Here is a 21,646-nt window from a genome sequence, read left to right as displayed (position 1 = left end):
AAATGTACCTGCAGAGGGCGTCCGTTATTCAAATTTGATCTTACTAATATTTCTGCTTGCCAGGGTGCTGAGGTGACATGTAGCCCTCCCTCCCTATAATAAATCAAAAGTTTAGTGTGTGCAAATGAATTAAGTAGGTAAGGCAAAAACATTTTTTTTCTAAATTTGGAGACTGAACTAGCACCATTTCAGTTTTCAGATGAGAAAACAGAGAGTGTGTGAGAGAGAGAGAGAGAGACTCTGAAGGAAATCCCTCTATGTATAGCCTAGCTGCATTTGTGTGTATGATGCCTTGTATGCTCAACCTCTTATCAGTGCCAGTGTGTGCTTTTTTCCATTCTGACTGAAACCATCAGGCTATCTCTGCTGTCACATCTGTCACCGCACCGACGTGTGCCACGAAGAAGACCTGCATTCACTGTGCAATTCTAATGAGTGACACATTTAGCTCAGTCAAGTCACAAGGTCAGGATTGTATGTCATAGCCTACTTAATTAGCCTAACACACTACAAATGTTTACCGGTGGCCAGAGTAGGTTACTGATTAAGTAGGCTACCTATTTCTTGCCTTATGGCTAGACAAGTGACTTCTCCAATTATAATGAATCAGAGCAGAACAGTTTTTTTGTTAAAAATCTTTACTTTACAGCCAATTGGACTGCTATTATCTATAAACACATTTTTTGGTTTCTTGTGGCTGGTGCCCACTAAAGTATATTAGAAACCATTCTACTTGGTCCCTTCCCAGCGCCCCTCTCATCCTAATTTAACCCCTGCAGGCTGTTTTAGCCCCATTTCTCTATTAATTAAATATGTGGTTTTATTAATCACACAGACTAATGGTTGGTATCTACGTATCCAGAATAAATAGACGGCTCCAATGTTACATTGATGTTTGAAAGGGGTTAGAAGTCCAAAACGTGCCTGCGTTACGGTGGGACTCATTGGGTTAACATGGGGGAGCTCACATGCACATGTGATGAGGATGATTTCTACCTCTGGTACACACCAACCATATAGTCGTACACTGTGTCTGGTTTTACAACCACTGCAGCCGGGAGGTAGAGCAGCAATAGATTGCTTCTCTCTGACTCCTTCTCACCAATCTCTATTCCTCTACTACACTTTCACCATTTTGTTTCACCTTTATTTAACTAGGCAAGTCAGTTAAGACTATATAAGACCAAACCCCTTACCCAGACGACGCTGGGCCAATTGTGCACCGCCCTATGGGACTCCCAATCACTGACAGCTGTGATACAGCCTGGACTCGAACCAGGGTCTGTAGTGACGCCTCTAGGACTGCGATGCAGTGCCTTAGACCGCTGCGCCACTCAGGACCCCAAAATGATGAGAAGGGATGAATAATTGCCTTGCTTGTGTGTATGTGTACGTGTGTGTGTGTGTCTGCCTTTCTGTGTACGTACATGCGTACCTTCATTCATGTGTATGTGTGCATGTGTGTGTACCTGCGTGTATGTGTGTGTGAAGGTATGGGGAAAATGCTGCATCATGGGAGACTGGAGGAGGGGGTTGCCCTGATAAAGCTGCTTATGAAGCTACACTGCATGACACTGATAACAGCTCAGTCAGATTTGACCAGCCTAAAAACAGACGGGGGGAACGGATGAGATAAAGAGAGAGAGAGATCCACAAAGAATTTGAAAACGCTGGGGCTCCTCCCTTTTGTACTATTAACTATTTGCACATCGCTACAACACTGTATATAGACAAAATATGACATTTGAAATGTCTATTATTTTGGAACTTCTGTGAGTGTAATGTTTACTGTTCATTTTGATTGTTAATTTCACTTTTGTTTATTATCTATTTCACTTGCTTTGGCAATGATAACATATCTTTCTCATGCCAATGAAGCCCCTTGAATTTAATTTAATTGAGAGAGAGAGAGAGAGAGAGAGAGAGAGAGAGAGAAAGCAGAGAGAATTATAGAAAGAGGAAGCCATGACCCTATAACCCTGAAATTGTCAAAAGACACCATCGAAATGTCAATTGACAATGGAAACACTAATAGAGTTGGGTTGGAAGGAAGCGCCAAATCTGAGCTCCTTCTGGCCAAACGTGCTGCACAGCAGCTAACCCATATATAGCAACATTGTGGTGCCTGACAGTCTTTCTCACGACTTCTGAGAAACTTGTGGTGCGAAAATGCAGAGAGAAAGATAATCAGACCATGATATTTATTTTGAGCGAGTATGACACAAGTGTGCCCCAATGTAATGCAACAAAATGTGAATAATAGTCAAATAGGCTAGACTATAGGATTAATCCTAATTTATGGATTATGGTTTTAGGTCGATGATTAATCTTTATGCCATGTCCTCAATCGGCCAGCTTTAGTTGTGCTTTATTTCAACAAAGTGAAAGTTAGGCTATGCAGCTATAGGCCTATGCATCACATAGGCCCAACATATGTAGGCTATACAATTAATGTATGGTACAAACTTGAAAGATGCAGGTAAAGACCCGGGGAAGACACTTGTATGCACTGGTTTTGCTCATTGGAGCAACATGAGAGCGCAGTCTTAACGGCCACAGGAGCGCATTGGACGGATTAGAGGAGCGGCGGCGAGGGTCATCAGTTGCGAAACATCTCTCATCCTGCCGTCCGCTCTGACTACAGTTTGGGAATGAGCTGAGCTGCATGCATAATAACACCGCACAGAGAATTGGATACATTTGCGCGCTGTCTGTCTCTCGCTTTATCTGAAGCAAAGGCATTCTGGCGATGACATCATAAAAACACGTGGACCAAGGGTTCACTGTCAGAGTATAGTGATGGGACTTATCTCGTTGTTTGGTTCTTTATGGGGCTCAAACTAAACTTCTGAGAAAAGTTGTTGTTTTTTTAAACGCTGCTGCGTTTGTGCAGAGGGGAGATAGAGATGTCATCTGGTCAAGGACTATTGAACGTCTTCTCCTGCTCCACTCCAGCCTCCAAAGCCATCTCCAAAAGGAAGTTGCGACAAACTCGGAGCCTGGACCCTGATATTATAAGGAAATGTGGCACAGAGACAGATGGAACCCGTGGGGACCGCTTGGGTTTACCGGGTTTGCGCGTTGAGGATGCAGGTGCGTTTTCATCCTCGCCAAGCTCCCCTGAGCACCAGGTTGCGTTGAAATCAGATCCCCGTTCCAGAAATCTCAGGGTGAAACAACCCCTTTCGTCTTTATCTGGTCCCTCCACACCCTTGGACATCTCCCCGACATCAAACTTTCCCTTTGACTATGACGTGACTGTGAGGGGCACAAAGCGGAATACCGCGTGGGATTTACCGTTTCTGGTGAGGAGCCCCAGCGTCACTCCAACTGGGAGCACGAACACATTATTCTCACCGCGGAGATGGCTTCAGAAGAAGCAGCAACAGTCCAGTTCTCACGCCTATATCGTTTGGAAGTCGGAGGTAAATATGACGACGCGTGCACTCCACGCAGTAAAAAAAAAAAAGTCTTCATGGTATTTAAGAGGAATGATATAATGACAACCTACTTTTGTTTTTGAAGATTTACAGGGCCTTCATAAAGTATTTACACCCCTTGACTTTTTCCCGCATTTAGTTGTTACAGACTGTATTTAAAATAGATTAAATTTAGATTTGGTGTCACTGACCTACACAAAATATCGCGAATTAGGCTTTTAGAAATGTTTACAAATTAATGAAAAATGAAAAGCTGAAATGTCTTGAGTCAATAAGTATTCAATAGTTTTGTGTTGTGGATATGTGGTGGTGTAGGGATGTTATATGATGTACTGTTTTATCTTTAGCTCATTCAGTACAAACATAGTTCACTGTTTTATATTTTGTATGTAATGTGGGTGCGTGCATTGGTGTGTTTGGACCCCAGGAAGAGCAGCAGCTAATGGGGATCCCTAATAAATACAAAATACAAATACAGAATACAAATATTCCAAAACATGTATCCTGATTGCAATAAGGCACTAAAATAAAACTGCAATGCAATGTGTATGTTTGGGGCAAAGAGTACCACTCTTCTTTCGGGCAAGGACTAGGGAGTTTTTTAGGATAGAAATAAACAGAATAGACACTGTGAGATACATTTTCCTTTCATCAGGGCAATAACCTAAAACACAAGGCCAAACATACACTGGAGTTGCTTACCAAGACGACCTTGAATGTTCCGAAGTGGCCTAGTTACAGTTTTGACATAAATCGACTTAAACATCTCCGCAAGACTTATAAATGGCTGTCTAGCAATGATCAACAATCAACTTGATAGAGCTTGAAGAATTAAAACAAATTATAAATGTGCAAATATTATACAACCCAGGTGGGCAAAGCTCTTAGACTTACCCAGAAAAAAAAATCACAGCTGTAGTCGCTGCCAAAGGTGATTCTAACATGCATTGACTCAGGGGTGTGAATAATTATGTAAATGAGATATTTCTGTATTTCATTTTCAATGAATGTGCAAAAATGTCTAAAGACATGTTTTCACTTTGTCATCATGGTGTTATTGTGTGTAGTTGGGTAGAAAAAGAATGAAGAATTCCAAATGAAGCGTGCATGTAGCAGGGTCTGCAGAGTGTGTGCAGCAGTCAGACCCATAATGAAATCCTTACAAAAACATACTTGGGACTTATTTTTAGCAGCGGCTTCATTGGCCGCATATTTGGCAGCTGTCCACATGCTGTCCACATGCTCCAGTCTAGTTGAAAGGTATAATGATGTTTTTCCCCCATCTCTTGTTGGACTCCCTTGCTATCCGGGATCCTTGGGACGCTCATACCTGAAGTTTAAATTTAAAATGGTTAAGGTTAGGGTAGGGCTCTCCAACCCTCTTCCTGGATAGCTACCATCCTGTAGGTTTTCACTCCAACCCTAATATATCGCACCTGATTCTAATAATTAGCTGGTTGATAAGCTGAATCAGTTACAACTGGTTTTGGAGCGAAAACCTACAGGACGATAGCTCTCCAGGAACAGGGTTGGAGAGCGCTAGGGTAAATGTAGGGGGTTAAGGTTAGGGTTACTGTTGGGACGTCCCAAGGATCCCGCTTAGCGTTAATAACCCTGGAATTAAGCTCATGTAGCGATGCTTTGGCAGCACGTGACGACACGTTTTGATGGCACTGAGTTGGTTCTCAAGAGTGTGAACTGAACTGTCACGGGGTCAAAGACAGACACATGAAAAAAACGAGCTATCTCACGATTTGCGGACCCCTCCCCATTATGTTGTTGTTCCCCAAACAGGGCAATGAATGTGACATAGACCTATGATTCAGGAAACTCAGTCAATGTGAATGGTGGGAATTTCCAACAAGCCTGAATATGATTGAATGTAATGTAATTGTATGAAATATATATTTAAATCCATTAAACAGAGGCAACAGAAATGATTCCTTTTTGTGCTGACAGTTAAACTATGGTGACTTCGATGCTCTAGGATGCAGGAGTAGAGGTAGTATCTTACCTGTGACTGGTATTAACCCTTCGAGCTACACTACACAAGTAAGTGGACACCTGCCCGTCGAACATCTTATTCCAAATCATGGGCGTTAATATGGAGTTGGTCACCTCTTTGCTGCTGTAACAGCCTCCACTCTTCTGGGAAGGCTTTCCACTAGATGTTGGAACATTGCTGCGGGTACCTGCTTCCATTCAGCCATAAGAGCATTAGTGAGGTCGGGAACTGATTTTGGGCGATTAGGCCTGGCTCGCATTTGGCGTTCCAATTAATCCCAAAGGTGTTTGATGGGGTTGAGGTCAGGGCTCTTTGCAGGCCATTCAAGTTCTTCCACACCGATCTAGACAAATCATTTCTGTATGGATTTCGCTTTGTGCATGGGGGAATTTTCATGCTGGAAAAGGAAAGGGCCTTCCTGGAAGGCCCTTTCATTGTATGCTGTAGCATTAATATTTCCCTTCACTGGAACTAAGGGACCTAACCCAAACCACGAAAAACAGCCTCAGACCATTATTCTTCCTCCAACAAACTTTACAGTTGGCACAATGCAATCGGGCAGGTATCTTTCTCCTGGCATTCGCCAAACCTAGGTTTGTCCATCGGACTTCCAGATGGTGACGCGTGATTCACCACTCCAGAGAATGAGTTTCCGCTGCTCCTGAGTCCAATGGTGGCGATCAGCACTTGGTGGTCCCGTTCTGCTTGTGTGACATACCACTTCACGGCTGAGCCGTAGTTTCTCTGAGACATTTACACTTCACATTAACAGCAACTTACAGTGGACCGGGGCAGCTCTAGCAGGGCCTACATTTGTCGGAAAGGTGGCATCTTATGACGGTGCCAAGTTGTTTAAAATACTCACTCCCAAAACCAGCATTTCAGGTTTACTGGGTTTGTCAGGTATATGGCAACGGAAAGGACAGGTAGTTCATCATTACCAGACGTTCTGAACTAGTTGACATCAACAGCATATGATGTAACATATAAGTTTTTTGGGTCTCTGATTCAGTTAGTGTGTGGAAAAGTTTGTTTGATTTGCTATCGAGTATCTCTAGAAGACTCCTTTGAAGTCTTACAATCAATCGTCTACCTGGGTGTAGTTGGGTGTTGCCTCCCTGGGTGTGTAATTTCCCATCCCGAATTCAACCAATCAATCAATAAATCAATCAAATGAATTTATCAAACCCTTTTTACATCAGCAGATGTCACAAAGTGCTCATACAGAAACCCAGCCTAAAACCAAAAGGGCACCTATTGAGAGTACAGGGACCATTAATTGCAAACTGAAAGTGGCAAAGGTGGTTTGGGATTTATGGTTTTTGGTTCACTCCAAAGTCCTATCATATTATACACTAACAAGGTCGTAACTCTGTTTTTGGATATCCTACCACTGCATACATTATGTATCATTGAGATAAAGCAGGGTTGCTTCTTCATCTCCACATTATTCAGATACGGTAGTGGTATCCCGCGAGTCTATTCCTACAGACACTGGCAAGCACAACTAGTGGATTCATGTTGTCGTGTTTTTCGTTTTTTCCAACATTTTGTTGTCATATCATATTTAGTTTTGTAGCTTGCTTATCTTGTCATAAATTGCCATTTGACAGTGTATCTTTGGATTCGCTTCGTGGGTGTTGGGTGTTGATTAGTGGGTGTTGATTCTGCATGGATTCTGTGTCAGAGAGGCCTAATGAAATCACAAGATACCGAATGGAACATTTCGACCAACCCCTCAGCTAAGAGATTCAGAGTAAAGTAATTCTTTATCTTCCGATGTGATCCACGAACAGGAAGTGAAACCAGTGTGTTGACATTTGTGAGGAACTAGGTTTACATTCAGGAACTATTTTTGGACATCACTTGTATTAATGGTTTAAGAGTGACCGAGTGGAAATAAGAAAAAGAGGGAAGAGAAGGAGAAAAGCAGTAGCTAGGGCGTCTTAGTTTATCTTATTGAGTCCATCGACTAAAGACGCCCGCTTGGAGCTTCAGTCAGGCTATAACAAGAAAAGTCCATTACTGGACATACTGCATGTTTACTCTTTATGTTCCGTTGTCGCTAAGTAGCCCTGAGACTCATCCAGGCCTATATTACTTAATTTAATGCACATTCTGTAGAGTATAGCATAAGAAGAGTTTATTTCCAATATGCTTTATCCACCTATTTTTCACATTTGTGTTTTTCATCAGAAATGATTGCTAATGGGTGCCTTCACCTGTGTGTGTAATATATTACTGTTCTCAAATGTTCAATTCATAGATTTTTAGATGTGTATAGGAAATTGTTTTATTTTTGGCAAAACACTATATATCCATTGTTTAGCTGGAATGGAATGTTCGTATCCTGTAGATTTGACTGTGATATGCGGTCGTCTCACCTAGCTATCTTAAGTTGAATGCACTTAACGTAACGTCGCTCTGGATAAGAGCATCTGCTAAATTACTAAAATGTCAAGTGTAAATGTTTTAAATAGAACATCTCATATTACTGTATTTAATGATACTTATACAACAAAAATGATGTATATTTTAAATATGGATGTCAATTTCTTTTGTCTTATGTGTTACATTTGACTGTGTAAAACATAGCAACACTACTTATTTATCTGAGAGTGATGAGGATATGTAGCATTTTGAAAAAAATATGATTATTTCTCCCTCTGAAATGAAACCAAATACTGTACATGTCTGTCAATGAACAACCCCATGCCATGAAAAAAACCACACCAATCTCTTTTATAATTTCTTAAAACAATATCAATCAAATTCAATCAAATGTATTTATAAAACCCTTCTTACATCAGCTGATGTAACAAAGTGCTGTACAGAAACCCAGCCTAAAACCCAGAACAGCAAGCAATGCAGGTGTAGAAGCACGGTGGCTAGGAAAAACTCCCTAGAAAGGCCGGAACCTAGGAAGAAACCTATAGAGGAACCAGGCTATGAGGGGTGGCCTGTCCTCTTCTGGCTGTGCCGGGTGGAGATTATAACAGAACATGGCCAAAATGTTCAAATGGTCATAGATGACCAGCAGGGTCAAATAATAATAATAATCACAGTGGTCTCATAGAGAGAGAGAGAGAGAGAGAGAGAGAGAGAGAATACTTAAATTCACACAGGAAACCAGATAAGACAGAAGAAATTCTCAAATCAAATTGTATTGGTCACATACACATGTTTAGCAGATGTTAATGTGAGTGTAGCGAAATGCTTGTGCTTCTAGTTCCGACAATGCAGTAATATCTAACCAGTAATCTAACAATTTCACAACAACTACCTTATACACACAAGTGTAAAGGAATGAATAAGAATATGTACATATGGATGAGCGATGGCCGAAAGGCATAGGCAAGATGAAGTAGATGGTATAGAGTACAGAATATATATATGAGATGAGTAATGTAGGGTATGTAAACATTATATAAAGTGGCATTGTTTAAAGTGACTAGTGATACATTTCCAATTTTTTATTGTTAAAGTGGCTAGAGATTTGAGTCAGTATGTTGGCAGCAGCCACTCAATGTTAGATATAACAGACTGACCCTAGCCCCCGACACATAAACTATTGCAGCCACTCAATGTTAGATATAACAGACTGACCCTAGCCCCCGACACATAAACTATTGCAGCCACTCAATGTTAGATATAACAGACTGACCCTAGCCCCCGACACATAAACTATTGCAGCATAAATACTGGAGGCTGAGACAGGAGGGGTCGGGAGACACTGTGACCCCGTCCGATGATACCCCCGTACAGGGCCAAACAGGCAGGATATAACCCCACCCACTTTGCCAAAGCACAGCCCCCACACCACTAGAGGATATCTTCAACCACCAACTTACCATCCTGAGACAAGGCCGAGTATAGCACACTGAGATCTCCGCCAACCCGGACAGGAAGATCACGTCAGTGACTCAACCCACTCAAGTGGTGCACCCCTCCTAGGGACGGCATGGAAGGGCACCAATAAGCCAGTGACTCAGCCCCTGTAATAGGGTTTGAGGCAGAGAATCCCAGTGCCTGTAAAACCTTATTTACCAACATCTCAGAAAAATTGCCATGTAGCATTTTGGTATGAAACTCTTCACATAGTTCTGGTTAGAGCATATGCATTTCACTGATATGTCCACATCATACTCATTTAGTATAAGTATGTATTAATTTAGTTACTAGACGTTATCTCAAAGAGGTATTCACAAACTGGCACCCCATCGTTACCCCTTCCCTCCTTACTTGTGATTTATACTGGCAACATATTGGTCCATTTAGCTGCAGTTACCTAATGGTTTCTTCCCACTGCTATAAGGTCACAGTAGGATAACAGAGTATTCTGATATACAGGATGGCAGGTTGCAGTTGTCCATATTCAATATTGTTCTGAGGGCAGAAACAAATGTGAATGGTTTATTTAAGCGAGAAATGTGACAGGTTAAGTTTAGACATGTAATCCCAATTGTTTAAGGTTAGGGGTGCGGTTAAGTTTGTGCAATCACTGTTAGTGTAAGATTGAATAAGGAAAACTCCTCTGAGCTACAGGTTGGTTGATGCTCAGTGCACACGCACGCGCGCACACACACAGTTTTTAAAGATGCGTCGGGAGGGTGACGACCTTGACAGAGACATCTCCGGGAATGTTTCTCAGAGTGTGTGTAGTAGCGTCTGGATTGGTTCAACCTGCCATCCCCTTTGCCCACTTCGCTTTTTCACACAGTACTGAATCGCAGCTCTGTTTTTAGCTCGGAGAAGAAGTCTCAGTGAATGTCATCTGACAATTCTCGTTCCCTGGCCGGACTTCAATCAAATGTTGAAGCTGCCCGGAGAAAGAAGACAGTGCATCTGCATGGCACACCAGCAGAAATAGCTGGTTCGCATTTTTTTCCCCACTCACATAATTCTCCTTGGGGAAATCAACCGTGGATTTGCGTCTGCGGGTCTGCTACCGCTAGAGTTCTAATCTAATTTCACGCAGAATGTAATTTGTTGCGGTAGTTGTTATTATCGACCGACACCATGCTATCTAGGTCAGATTGTTGTTGTTTTTTAGAGTTGTTGCTTGCGTTTCATATCTCTATGATGTATCAGTCAATTACAGATGCTATCTGACTGCGAAAGTGGACTTAAGACAAAGAAAATCCTAGAAGCAAAAATAGCATGTTATTGGATTTGTGTATGAAGGGGACTATTTGTTGGTTTATCAGGAGACACATTGACACACCATTCCTACAACTTCTAGCCTGGTCCCAGATCTCTGTGCTCTTCGGACTCTTCTCCTATGACAAGACAGCACATAGAGATCTGGGGCCAGGCTATGCAACTACTGCTAGCCCACCATCACCACTAGGCTATTGACTTTTGGCCTCTGCATTATCTCAAGATGGCTCCCTCAGGAGATACACAGAGTGAAGTGCTCCTGCTGTCTTGGTGAGAGAAACAGTGGAATGTTTATGCAGTAGAAAATCACATCACACATCTCATACTAGGATGATGTTTTACAGCTTGGAGAAATGAAAATGGCCATCCTCTGATCTCCCTGATAGGAGAGGAAAACATTCCAAAATGTGGGTTTGTTCAAACACAGGAGTTGGATGCCACAAAGGACACAGGAGTTGGATGCCACAAAGGACACAGGAGTTGGATGCCACAAAGGACACAGGAGTTGGATGCCACAAAGGACACAGGAGTTGGATGCCACAAAGGACACAGGAGTTGGATGCCACAAAGGACACAGGAGTTGGATGCCACAAAGGACACAGGAGTTGGATGCCACAAAGGACACAGGAGTTGGATGCCACAAAGGACACAGGAGTTGGATGCCACAAAGGACACAGGAGTTGGATGCCACAAAGGACACAGGAGTTGGATGCCACAAAGGACACAGGAGTTGGATGCCATGACAAATATGATCTGGCTGAGGGTGATCATTTTGTTAGTTTGTCATTTTGAATGCTTGATTTTTGTAACATTTTCAGTGCTTTAAAACATTTTGGTTGCTACGTTTCACAACTGTACTGGGAAATGTATACTGTTAATTAGCAGTCATTTCACCAAACAAATGTAATTTTAGGGCATGGTTTTGGTTTATTATTTGGCTATATGGAAAGGGTTCTCTCCTTTGAGAAAAAGGTTGCATATACTGAAATAGAATCACATGCAAAGTAAACATTCATTTCGTTGCCAAATCTCAGTGTCTGTTGCCAATTAAGTCTCTCCTACAAGGACACACACATTAATGTGGTCAGTCATGGGAAAAGCATGTATATGATTTAAGCCATTTCAAACCCTCACAATCCTCCGATATGACTGTTTGTACTGGGTATTGGGTTTATGAATCCAATGTATTCATTCATTTTGTTGAATATAAACTGTGGCAATCTGATATACAAAGGCAAAATTTTCACATGGAGAAATTCACTAGTGATAGACCTGGGGCCTCATTTATAAACGTTGCGTAGGCACAAAAGAAGGCGTATGCTACTTTCTAAGCAAACTTTGGGATTTATAAAAAACAAACTTGATGAGAGAATGTGCGGTCCTCCACGGACACTCACCCAGTCATTGTCAGTTACAACCAGGGTAATTAAGTGAAACCGGGGTGGAACGTGCGTGGGCACTGTGTTATAAATCAGAATATTTTTGTGCATAAGCACATTCTGTGTTTCGTCCGTAAGCCACCTCTTTGACATGAATCCTCCTCACAGTTTTATAAATGAGCCCGCTGGACTTTCAACCCATGTGAAATAGAATAGTGGCTGTGGAAGAGGCCCTCCGTTCCCATCAAGCCAATATTACTGTTTGCCATGTTTGTGGCTGTTGAATAGAACACCTCATAGACTACCTACACACTTGCTCAAGATCGTAAAGCTTGGAGAGTTAGACTCAGGTATTTTGCTCTACTGTTATTACCATCTTACATGTCACATGAAGACTAGTTTAGAGGTGCTGCTGTTTCTCTGTGCCTCTGTTCATCTGTAATAGAGGGCTGTACGGGCTGGCCGTTCTGCCAGCAGGACCTGTAGACTATCAGGCCAAGGAAGTCGAGCCGTTTTCATTTCCTGTCTACTAGAGAATGAGCCCGAAGGCAGGAAGTGTTTAAGAGGCCAGGTCTACTTCTGTTGGTCAGGAGAGTTTAATAAGAAATATTCTATTTGACACACAAGTGGTGTGTCCAGCTATAGTACGTTTCCATTTCACTATAGTCTACTGGTGGTTGGGATTCACATATTGTTTCAAATGACTTTTTATATGTGAATTTATTTGCGATGTGAATTCTATCTCTTTTGGAGAGAGAAGCCTGAAAACAACTGTCATTAGCAAATTATTACAACTATAAGTCTTCATTTACCTTGTGCTTTAATTTCCATCTAGGATTTGTCTGTGTCAAAACTCTCTAACATCGGTACAGTTCTACTCAAATGAGATAAGATCGGCATAAGCAGAAATGATTTGTGCTTGTTTTTCGAGAACATGAAGTTTGGCATCCAGTTTCCTTTCGCATGCCGTTCCTACTGAGACTCAGTATCACTATGAGGGAGAAGAAATAAATCACTTTTAAGACGGGATTACCACTCCCACATCCAAGAATTCCATATTTTCTGCTTAACTTTTTGAGATACAATAATTCCTAATACAGTCATTCCTAAAAAGAAGAAAGAAAAGTGTTCTTGGGTGCAGTAGGTTATCGAATCATTCCGTTTTTTTCTGTACACTTTCATAGTAGATGAGGGAATGAAGCTCGTCCATTACTGCTTCCTGGACCCATGGCTGGTTTCCAGCAACACTCGTCCTTGGTTGCTTCCTAGCTTCCGCCACACTCTTCCACGGCAGCCATTCTAGCTTCATCCTCACTCGTCCATGGCATCTTACTAGCTTCAGCCTTAGAGAAGGGTGGAAGAGTTGTTTGGAATTCCAGTCCATTGATGCATGGGACCCTGTCGAAAAAGGGTGACTGCCCACAATTCCCAATCCTCTGGCTTCACACTCAGCTAAATTCCAGCTATTTCTGCTTTATTTTTTCACCCTGCTTTCCCAGGCCTGTTGTTACCTAGAATAACCAAGGCACTGGTGTCAGAAACACACAGTAGTCTGAATGGCATATGGATGTTTATGCTATAGAACTACTAGGTCCCCTTCATTCAGTTATGTCTATAGGAGCCTTGGCTCACTGTTAGAAATAATAATATGGATTATTTGAATCTGATTCCACGCTTCAAGACTGCTACGATCACGTGGATTGGGATATGTTCCGCATTGCATCCAACAACAACATTGACGAATACGCTAATTCTGTGAGCGAGTTCATTAGAAAGTGCAATGACGGCAATGATTAAAATATTCCCAAACCAGAAACCGTGGATTGATTGCAGCATTTGCGCGAAACTGAAAGCCAAACCACTGCCTTTAACCAGGGAAAGGTGACCGGAAACATGACCGAATACAAACAGTGTAGCTATTCCCTCAGCAAGGCAATCAAAAAAGCTAAGCGTCAGTATAGAGACAAAGTAGAGTTGCAATTCAACGGCTCAGACGCAAGAGGTATGTGGCAGGGTCTACAGTCAATCACGGATTACAAAAGGAAAACCAGCCCTTGTCTTGCTCCCAGGCAGACTAATTTGAGGACAATACAGTGCCACTGACACGGCCCGCTAGCAAAACCTGCAGACTCTCCTTCACTACAACCATGTGAGTAAAACATTTAAAAGTGTTAACCCTCGCAAGGCTGCAGGCCCAGACGGCATCCCCAGCCGCGTCCTCAGAGCATACACAGACCAGCTGGCTGGTGTGTTTACGGACATATTCAATCAATCCTTATCCCAGTCTGCTGTTCCCACATGCTTCAAGAGGGCCACCATTGTTCCTGTTCCCATGAATGCTAAGGTAACTGAGCTAAACGACTACCACCCCATAGCACTCACTTCCGTCATCATGAAGTGCTTTGAGAGACTAGTCAAGGACCATATCGCCTCCACCCTACCTGACACCCTAGACCCACTCCAATTTGCTTACCACCCCAATAGGTCCACAGACGACGCAATCGCAACCACACTGCTCACTGCACACTGCCGTAACCCATCTGGACAAGAGGAATACCTATGTATTCACAGCTCAGCATTTAACACCATAGTACCCTCCAAACTCGTCATCAAGCTCGAGACCCTGGGTCTCGACCCCGCCCTGTGCAACTGGGTACTGGACTTCCTGATGGGCCGCCCCCAGGTGGTGATTGTAGGTAACAACATCTCCACCCCGCTGATCCTCAACACGGGGGCCCCACAAGGTTGCGTTCTGAGCCCTCTCCTGTACTCCCTGTTCACCCACGACTGTGTGGCCATGCACGCCTCCAACTCAATCATCAAGTTTGCGGACGACACTACAGTGGTAGGCTTGATTACCAACAACGCCGAGACGGCCTGCAGGCAGGAGGTGAGGGCCCTCGGAGTGTGGTGTCAGGAAAATAACCTCAACGTCAACAAAACAAAGGAGATGATTGTGGACTTCAGGAAACATCCCCATCGACGGGACAGTAGTGGAGAGGGTAGTAAGTTTTAAGTTCCTTGGCGTAAACATCACGGACAAACTGAATTGGTCCACCCACACAGACAGTGTTGTAAAGAAGGCGCAGCAGCGCCTCTTCAACCTCAGGAGGCTGAAGAAATTCGGCTTGTCACCAAAAGCACACACAAACTTCTACAGATGCACAATCGAGAGCATCCTGTCGGGCTGTATCACCGCCTGGTACGGCAACTGCTCCGCCCACAACCGTAAGGCTCTCCAGAGGGTAGTGAGGTCTGCACAACGCATAACTGGGGGCAAACTACCTGCCCTCCAGGACACCTACACCACCCGATGTCACAGGAAGGCCATAAAGAGCCACTGCCTGTTCACCCCTCTATCATCCAGAAGGCGAGGTCAGTACAGGTGCATCAAAGCAGGGACCCGAGAGACTGAAAAACAGCTTCTATCTCAAGGCCATCAGACTGTTAAACAGCCACCACTAACATTGAGTGGCTGCTGCCAACATACTGACTCAACTCCAGCCACTTTAACAATGGAAATGGATGGAAATTGATGTAAAAAATGTATCACTAGCCACTTTAAACAATGCTACCTAATATAATGTTTACATATGTAACGGATGTGAAATGGCTAGCTAGTTAGCGGTGGTGCGCGCTAATAGCATTTCAAATCGGTGACGTCACTTGCTCTGAGACCTTGAAGTAGTGGTTCCCCTTGCTCTGCAAGGGCCGCGGCTTTTGTGGAGCGATGGGTAACGATGCTTTGAGGGTGACTGTTGATGTGTGCAGAGCGTCCCTGGTTCGTGCCCAGGTCGGGGCAAGGGGACGGACGTAAAGTCTATACTGTTGCACATACCCTACATTACTCATCTCATATGTATATACTGTACTCTATATTATCTACTGCATCTTGTCATCTTTATGTAATACATGTATCACTAGCCACTTTAAACTATGCCACTTTTATGTTTACATACCCTACATTACTCATCTCATATGTATATACTGTACTCGATATCATCTACTGTGTCTTGCTTATGCCGTTCTGTACCATCACTCAATCATATATCTTTAAGTACATATTCTTTATCCCTTTACACTTGTGTGTATAAGGTAGTAGTTGTGGAATTGTTAGGTTAGATTACTCATTTGTTATTACTGCATTGTCGGAACTAGAAGCACAAGCATTTCGCTACACTCACATTAACATCTGCTAACCATGTGTATGTGACAAATAAAATTTGATTTGATTTGATTGACCATTTGATTGATGTAGACGGGATGATACAGCGGCTTCAGTTTAATCCTATATCGATATAGGATCATGTTGACACTCAATCAAGTCCACAGAATGAGCTTGCTGAATAAGTGACAGTTATGCCTAGCAACATTGTCATGTCGCCGATTCCATATTCAGATGTTTGAGTTGGGCATCAATTCATAGCTAAACAAACTCCACAGGCAGCCTGTGATATGGTTCAGTGCGTTCTTATCCAAGTGAACATAGAATCCAATGTTCTGTCCTAGACAGCTCTCTGATTGACACGGGTCAAAAGAGGGGTAAGTCAGCGTGGGGAGGCATGAGGCCCAAGTGAGGAACCCTGTCTAAACTCATCAGCCTGATATTATATGCTCATCTGTATGCTACCTCTGCCATGTTGAAACTGCTGATATTAACTCACTGCCACTTTCATGCTACTACATCTACTTTTACCACTAGCAAATTATACTGTTACCACTACTTTTACTGATGTTGTCATTGGATACACATGTATCTGTAATAACAACAGGCAGGCCCGTCATGCAACCGAGCAGACAGACCTCTCTACCTCACCCCTGGAGTCTCTCTCTCTCTCTCTCTCTCTCTCTTCTCTGCTCCCTCTCTCCGTTCTGTCTGTTCAGTGCTGTGACCTGACCTCTGGTTTCCGTGGCAGCCAACTGGGCTGAGTCCTCCTCCTCCTCCGTATCGTAGCGCTCTTCACCGCACTTAATCACATGGATGAAGCTCACAAACAATTCTTAGTTGTGGGTCGAGAAATATCAGAGTCCGCCTTACTCATCAACCATGTGGCAGTTTTATTAAATCAAATAGTCCGGCTAACTGACAAGCTCTATCCAGTTAAATGCACCCCACTGCTACCAGTACATTCCAAAACAAGCTAACTGCAACCCCTGTATGACAATATATAGCTAGACCCCAGCAATCATTGCACCCATATGTCCTACCTGAACAGATTACAGAGCCTGACTAACTTGTCGTTCTTGTAGGCCTATCCATCCGAAGCAATGATGGGAGATAGAAACTCTGTGAGCTTTTGTGTCAGACAGGCAGAGCCCAGCAGCTGAAGAATCTCCACATTTAAACACAGGGATGTTGCAGAGCTAGTGAACTAACAAGACATTACTCAGCAAGGCTACAGTGTAGCTAACTCTATCGCTCCTGAGAGAGAGCGAGGACCTTATCAGTGTGTTCCCCCTTCACTCCCCTTGGCCGGCAGAGTTCAGAGGAGACAGGTTTATCTGCTGTTGTACAGACTTGGTCTTAGAAATAATTTAGCAATAACGCACAGGGTGGGGGTGGGGGTGGGGGTGTGGTATATGGCCAATATATCACGGCTAAGTACTGTTCTTATGCACGAATGCCTGGATACAGCCCTTAGCCGTGGTGTCTTGGTCATATACTCCCAAACTCCCATGGTGCCTTATTGCTATTATAAACGGGTTATCAACGTAATTAGAGCAGTAAAAATACATGTTTTGTCATACCCATGGTATATGGTCTGTTATACCATGGCTGTCAGCCAATCAGCATTCAGGGCTCGAACTACCCAGTTTATAATTCATAATTTAATGTCATGGTCATTAGAGACCATGACAAAGTATTGTAGTAGCTATTGTAGCTATCGTAGCCGAATCGTTATGTGATTGCTACTCAAACATCCAACAGTAGTGGTGTCCAAGCAAGATGGCGTCCGATGTGAAACAGAAATGTGCAAAAGTGTTTGGGATTCTAAAAACAAGAGGCACGTATTTGCTTGGGTTTTCTAATTCAAATCTGACCTGAATGCCTCCCAGAAAAAAATAGTAATGGTTGTGTAAATATGGCGCCTCAGATGTAGGCCAAACAGACTCTCCAACCAGAAGACCTTTCACCCTGAACTCTGTCAGACAGCAAGGAAGCATAACAAAACATGAGGCAAGAGGAAAATAGCTTTCGACTATGTTGTTGCTCTCCGGACGGCCTACGTTTGAGAAACAGGGCGATGTGTTTAGTGTGTGTGTGCCAACTACACGGTACATGTCCATGTGAACGTGGTAGTGGGTGCAGTTGGTATCCATATACAGTAGGTGTTTCTTTGTGGAGTCGTGTGTGTATGTGTGTCTGCCTAATGTCACAGGCCAGTACACACTGGAGGCTTTGTGAGTAGGACAGGAAAAGAACACCTCGTTATAGAGTGTGTGTATGCCCTGTCACACAAAAATGCATTCGAGGAGATTATCCATCGACAATAATTGATTAACCCGATTCCAGATAGTCTCTTCTGGAGTGCTCCTCTGTGACAATGCGTCTGAAAAGGAGTGTCTTTTCTCTCATTTGGCAATGCAACCCTTCAACTCCACCTAGTGGTATTCATTTCAATGTGGCTGAGTTGGGAGTTTGACTGGACCGCATCCAGAGTGCAAGAAACAAAATGGAATGTTGAGAAATAGGAGGTGTAGGTTGCTGTGTTAACCAGACAGGGGGTGCTATTGACTTTCCCCATCCCATATTACAGCCTCACTCTAAGCTTGCTGAACTGAGTGCTGAGTCGACAGCTGCAATGACATTTGGTACAATCCAGCAAAACACAGTCAGTGTGAATGAGCTGAGCTCCCGGGTGGCCTGTGGTTACCGTGGTACCCAGCTGCCTGCCCTCCCCTCCTCTGGCTAACCTGCCATGAATATCTCTCCCTGCTCTAACTTGGTGGTGGTAATGACTCATTGGATCATAACCCCTGTAAATGATCATGCTATTACAACATAATACTCTTGTTGAAGAGTGTGAACTATGGTAATACTGTGGCCAGAAAATAAAGTACTAACGAGTTACTCAGAGGGTTTAGACATCATATCCAGGCATGGATCCCTTACCCTACTGCTGGGTCCCTTCCCAGAAGCCTGTTGCTGTGACGTGTGTGTGTGTGTGTGTGTGTATAAATGTGGTGTGTATCCTGGCCTCTAGATGTGAGAGCAGTGTAGGGTAGTGATGGGGGAAAAGATCGCTACAGTTACATATCGGGATATTATTTTTTGATGATATATTGTATTTTTTTGACAATATTGCAATATTATTTTTGCACTAGTTGGCTGTAGCTGCACCAAAACGTCAGTATTTTTCCCTCATAGCTTGTTCTCCATCTTATTTTTAAATAGGGAGCCAATTCGTTTTCAGCGCTTCTATTTCCATGACTGATAAAAAACTATCTTGTCCCTTTGCAGCAGACATATGGTGAGCAAATATGCTTGGAATATCGAGTTCACCAGGGTTAGGGTTGAGTTCACCAGGGTTAGGGTCGAGTTCACCAGGGTTAGGGTCGAGTTCATCAGGGTTAGGATTGAGTTCACCAGGGTTAGGGTCGAGTTCATCAGGGTTAGGGTCGAGTTCATCAGTGTTAGGGCTGAGTTCACCAGGGTTAGGGTCGAGTTCACCAGGGTTAGGGTCGAGTTCACTAGGGTTAGGGTCGAGTTCATCAGTGTTAGGGCTGAGTTCACCAGGGTTAGGGTTGAGTTCACCAGGGTTAGGGCAGAGTTCACCAGGGTTAGGCTGAGTTCACCAGAGTTAGGGTCGCATTCACCAGGATTAGGGTCGAGTTCATCAGTGTTAGGGCTGAGTTCACCAGGGTTAGGCTGAGTTCACCAGGGTTAGGGTCGCATTCACCAGGATTAGGGTTGAGTTCACCAGGGTTAGGGTCGAGTTCATCAGGGTTAGGGTCGAGTTCATCAGTGTTAGGGCTGAGTTCACCAGGGTTAGGGTCGAGTTCACCAGGGTTAGGGTCGAGTTCACTAGGGTTAGGGTCGAGTTCATCAGTGTTAGGGCTGAGTTCACCAGGGTTAGGGTTGAGTTCACCAGGGTTAGGGCAGAGTTCACCAGGGTTAGGCTGAGTTCACCAGAGTTAGGGTCGCATTCACCAGGATTAGGGTCGAGTTCATCAGTGTTAGGGCTGAGTTCACCAGGGTTAGGCTGAGTTCACCAGGGTTATGGCAGAGTTCACCAGGGTTAGGCTGAGTTCACCAGGGTTAGGGTCGCATTCACCAGGATTAGGGTTGAGTTCGCCAAGGTTAGGGTTGAGTTCACCAGGGTTAGGGTCGAGTTCACCAGGGGTGAATAGATGGTAACATGGGAGGACTGTAGGAGAGTGACTATTATTATTGCACAAATGAGGGGTGGGGGAGTCAGTTGAAACAGGACGAGCAGGGTAGCTGAGGTAACAAACCGACAACCTTCAGTATGTTGTTCTACTAACACCGATGGATGTCAACATAGAAAAAGAAGAGATATGGCACACTCGTTATGGTACGGTCTGCAACCCTGTATGTATTCTAATATGGGTGCTTGAAATATTTAGTTGCTTTACTTAGAATAATGTATGGATATGTCACCTTGCTGTATTGCATTGTATTCTAACACCCTTTCATTGTCCACCTTTTCCCCTCTCCTCCTCTCAAACCTTTTATCTCTCCTTTTCCTCCTTTCATCTCTCTATTGGCCATCCCTCTCTTTATTCTGATGGCATGTCCTCCTTAAGTCACAGGATGTGCCACAAATGGCACCCTATTTCCTATATAGTGCACTACTTTTGACAAGAGCTGTATGGCCCCTTAATGCACTGTATAGGGAATAGGCTGCCATTTGGGACATTGCCACAGTCTCCATGTTAGTAGCTAATTAAATAGACGGCAGAAAGAAGCTGTCCTTTTGTTATCTTGGTTACAGAGGTAAACATAGCGCCTGTGTCTATTCCTCTTTTCCCTCCCTCCCTCCCTCCCTCCCTCCCTCCCTCCCTCCCTCCCTCCCTCCCTCCCTCCCTCCCTCCCTCCCTCCCTCCCTCCCTCCTTCCCTTGCACTCACACTGTTTTGGAAGGGAGTAAAGACCCTCGTCATACCAGAGCAGGGTCTGAAGAGCACTGACGCACTTCAGTGTTCTGTGTGTGTGTGTGTGTCTGTTTTAGCAGTTGGATACACTTGATGATGTGCTCATGTCCTGGCCAAGTGCTTAATAAACCTTTAAATGCCCTTGTTATGATTTAGAAAAGACTAGAGCCATAGATTGCTCTAGAGTCTAAAATGTCATCATTCTACCCAAAGCCCAGTGCACTGTGGGAATGTGTGCAGAATAAACACACTGAAAGAGTCCCCTTAGTGGCCACTTTACTGTGCCTAGTCTGACTGGCTTTGTCCATGCTGCTGCTCCTGTCTCTCTCTGCTTCCACATCCCTTTGTCACGTTGTATCACTACACCCACACCCCACTGGCTCCACTCAGACGAGAACAGTCTGCTGCTGGAATGGAGACATCACAGGAATAAGCATTTGTCTTTCGGGCCCTTTCGGGAATCTCGAGCTGGAGGAGTATTAGGGAGAGAGGCAGACGGCTTCAGGGGTAGAGAGAGGAGAGGGAGGGGCAGGGAAGGAGTAGGGA

At 43.8% G+C, this 21,646-nt stretch overlaps 1 protein-coding gene across 2 annotated transcripts in view; it reads left to right on the top strand.

The window, feature by feature from the left end:
* Positions 1-2,315: 2,315 nt before the first annotated feature.
* LOC109906719 (rho GTPase-activating protein 6-like) overlaps positions 2,316-21,646 on the top strand; it is a 79,717-nt gene continuing 60,386 nt past the window's right edge. For both annotated transcript variants that reach the window (XM_020504577.2, XM_020504576.2), the window contains exon 1: positions 2,316-3,425. In XM_020504577.2, coding sequence (XP_020360166.1) covers positions 2,907-3,425 — 519 coding nt within the window. In that variant the 5' untranslated portion in view covers positions 2,316-2,906. The remainder of the gene's footprint in view (positions 3,426-21,646) is intronic.

This window comes from Oncorhynchus kisutch, linkage group LG16 (genome assembly GCF_002021735.2).
Source record: "Oncorhynchus kisutch isolate 150728-3 linkage group LG16, Okis_V2, whole genome shotgun sequence".
Lineage (NCBI taxonomy): Eukaryota > Metazoa > Chordata > Actinopteri > Salmoniformes > Salmonidae > Oncorhynchus > Oncorhynchus kisutch.
This window is presented reverse-complemented; position numbering and strand designations above follow the sequence as displayed.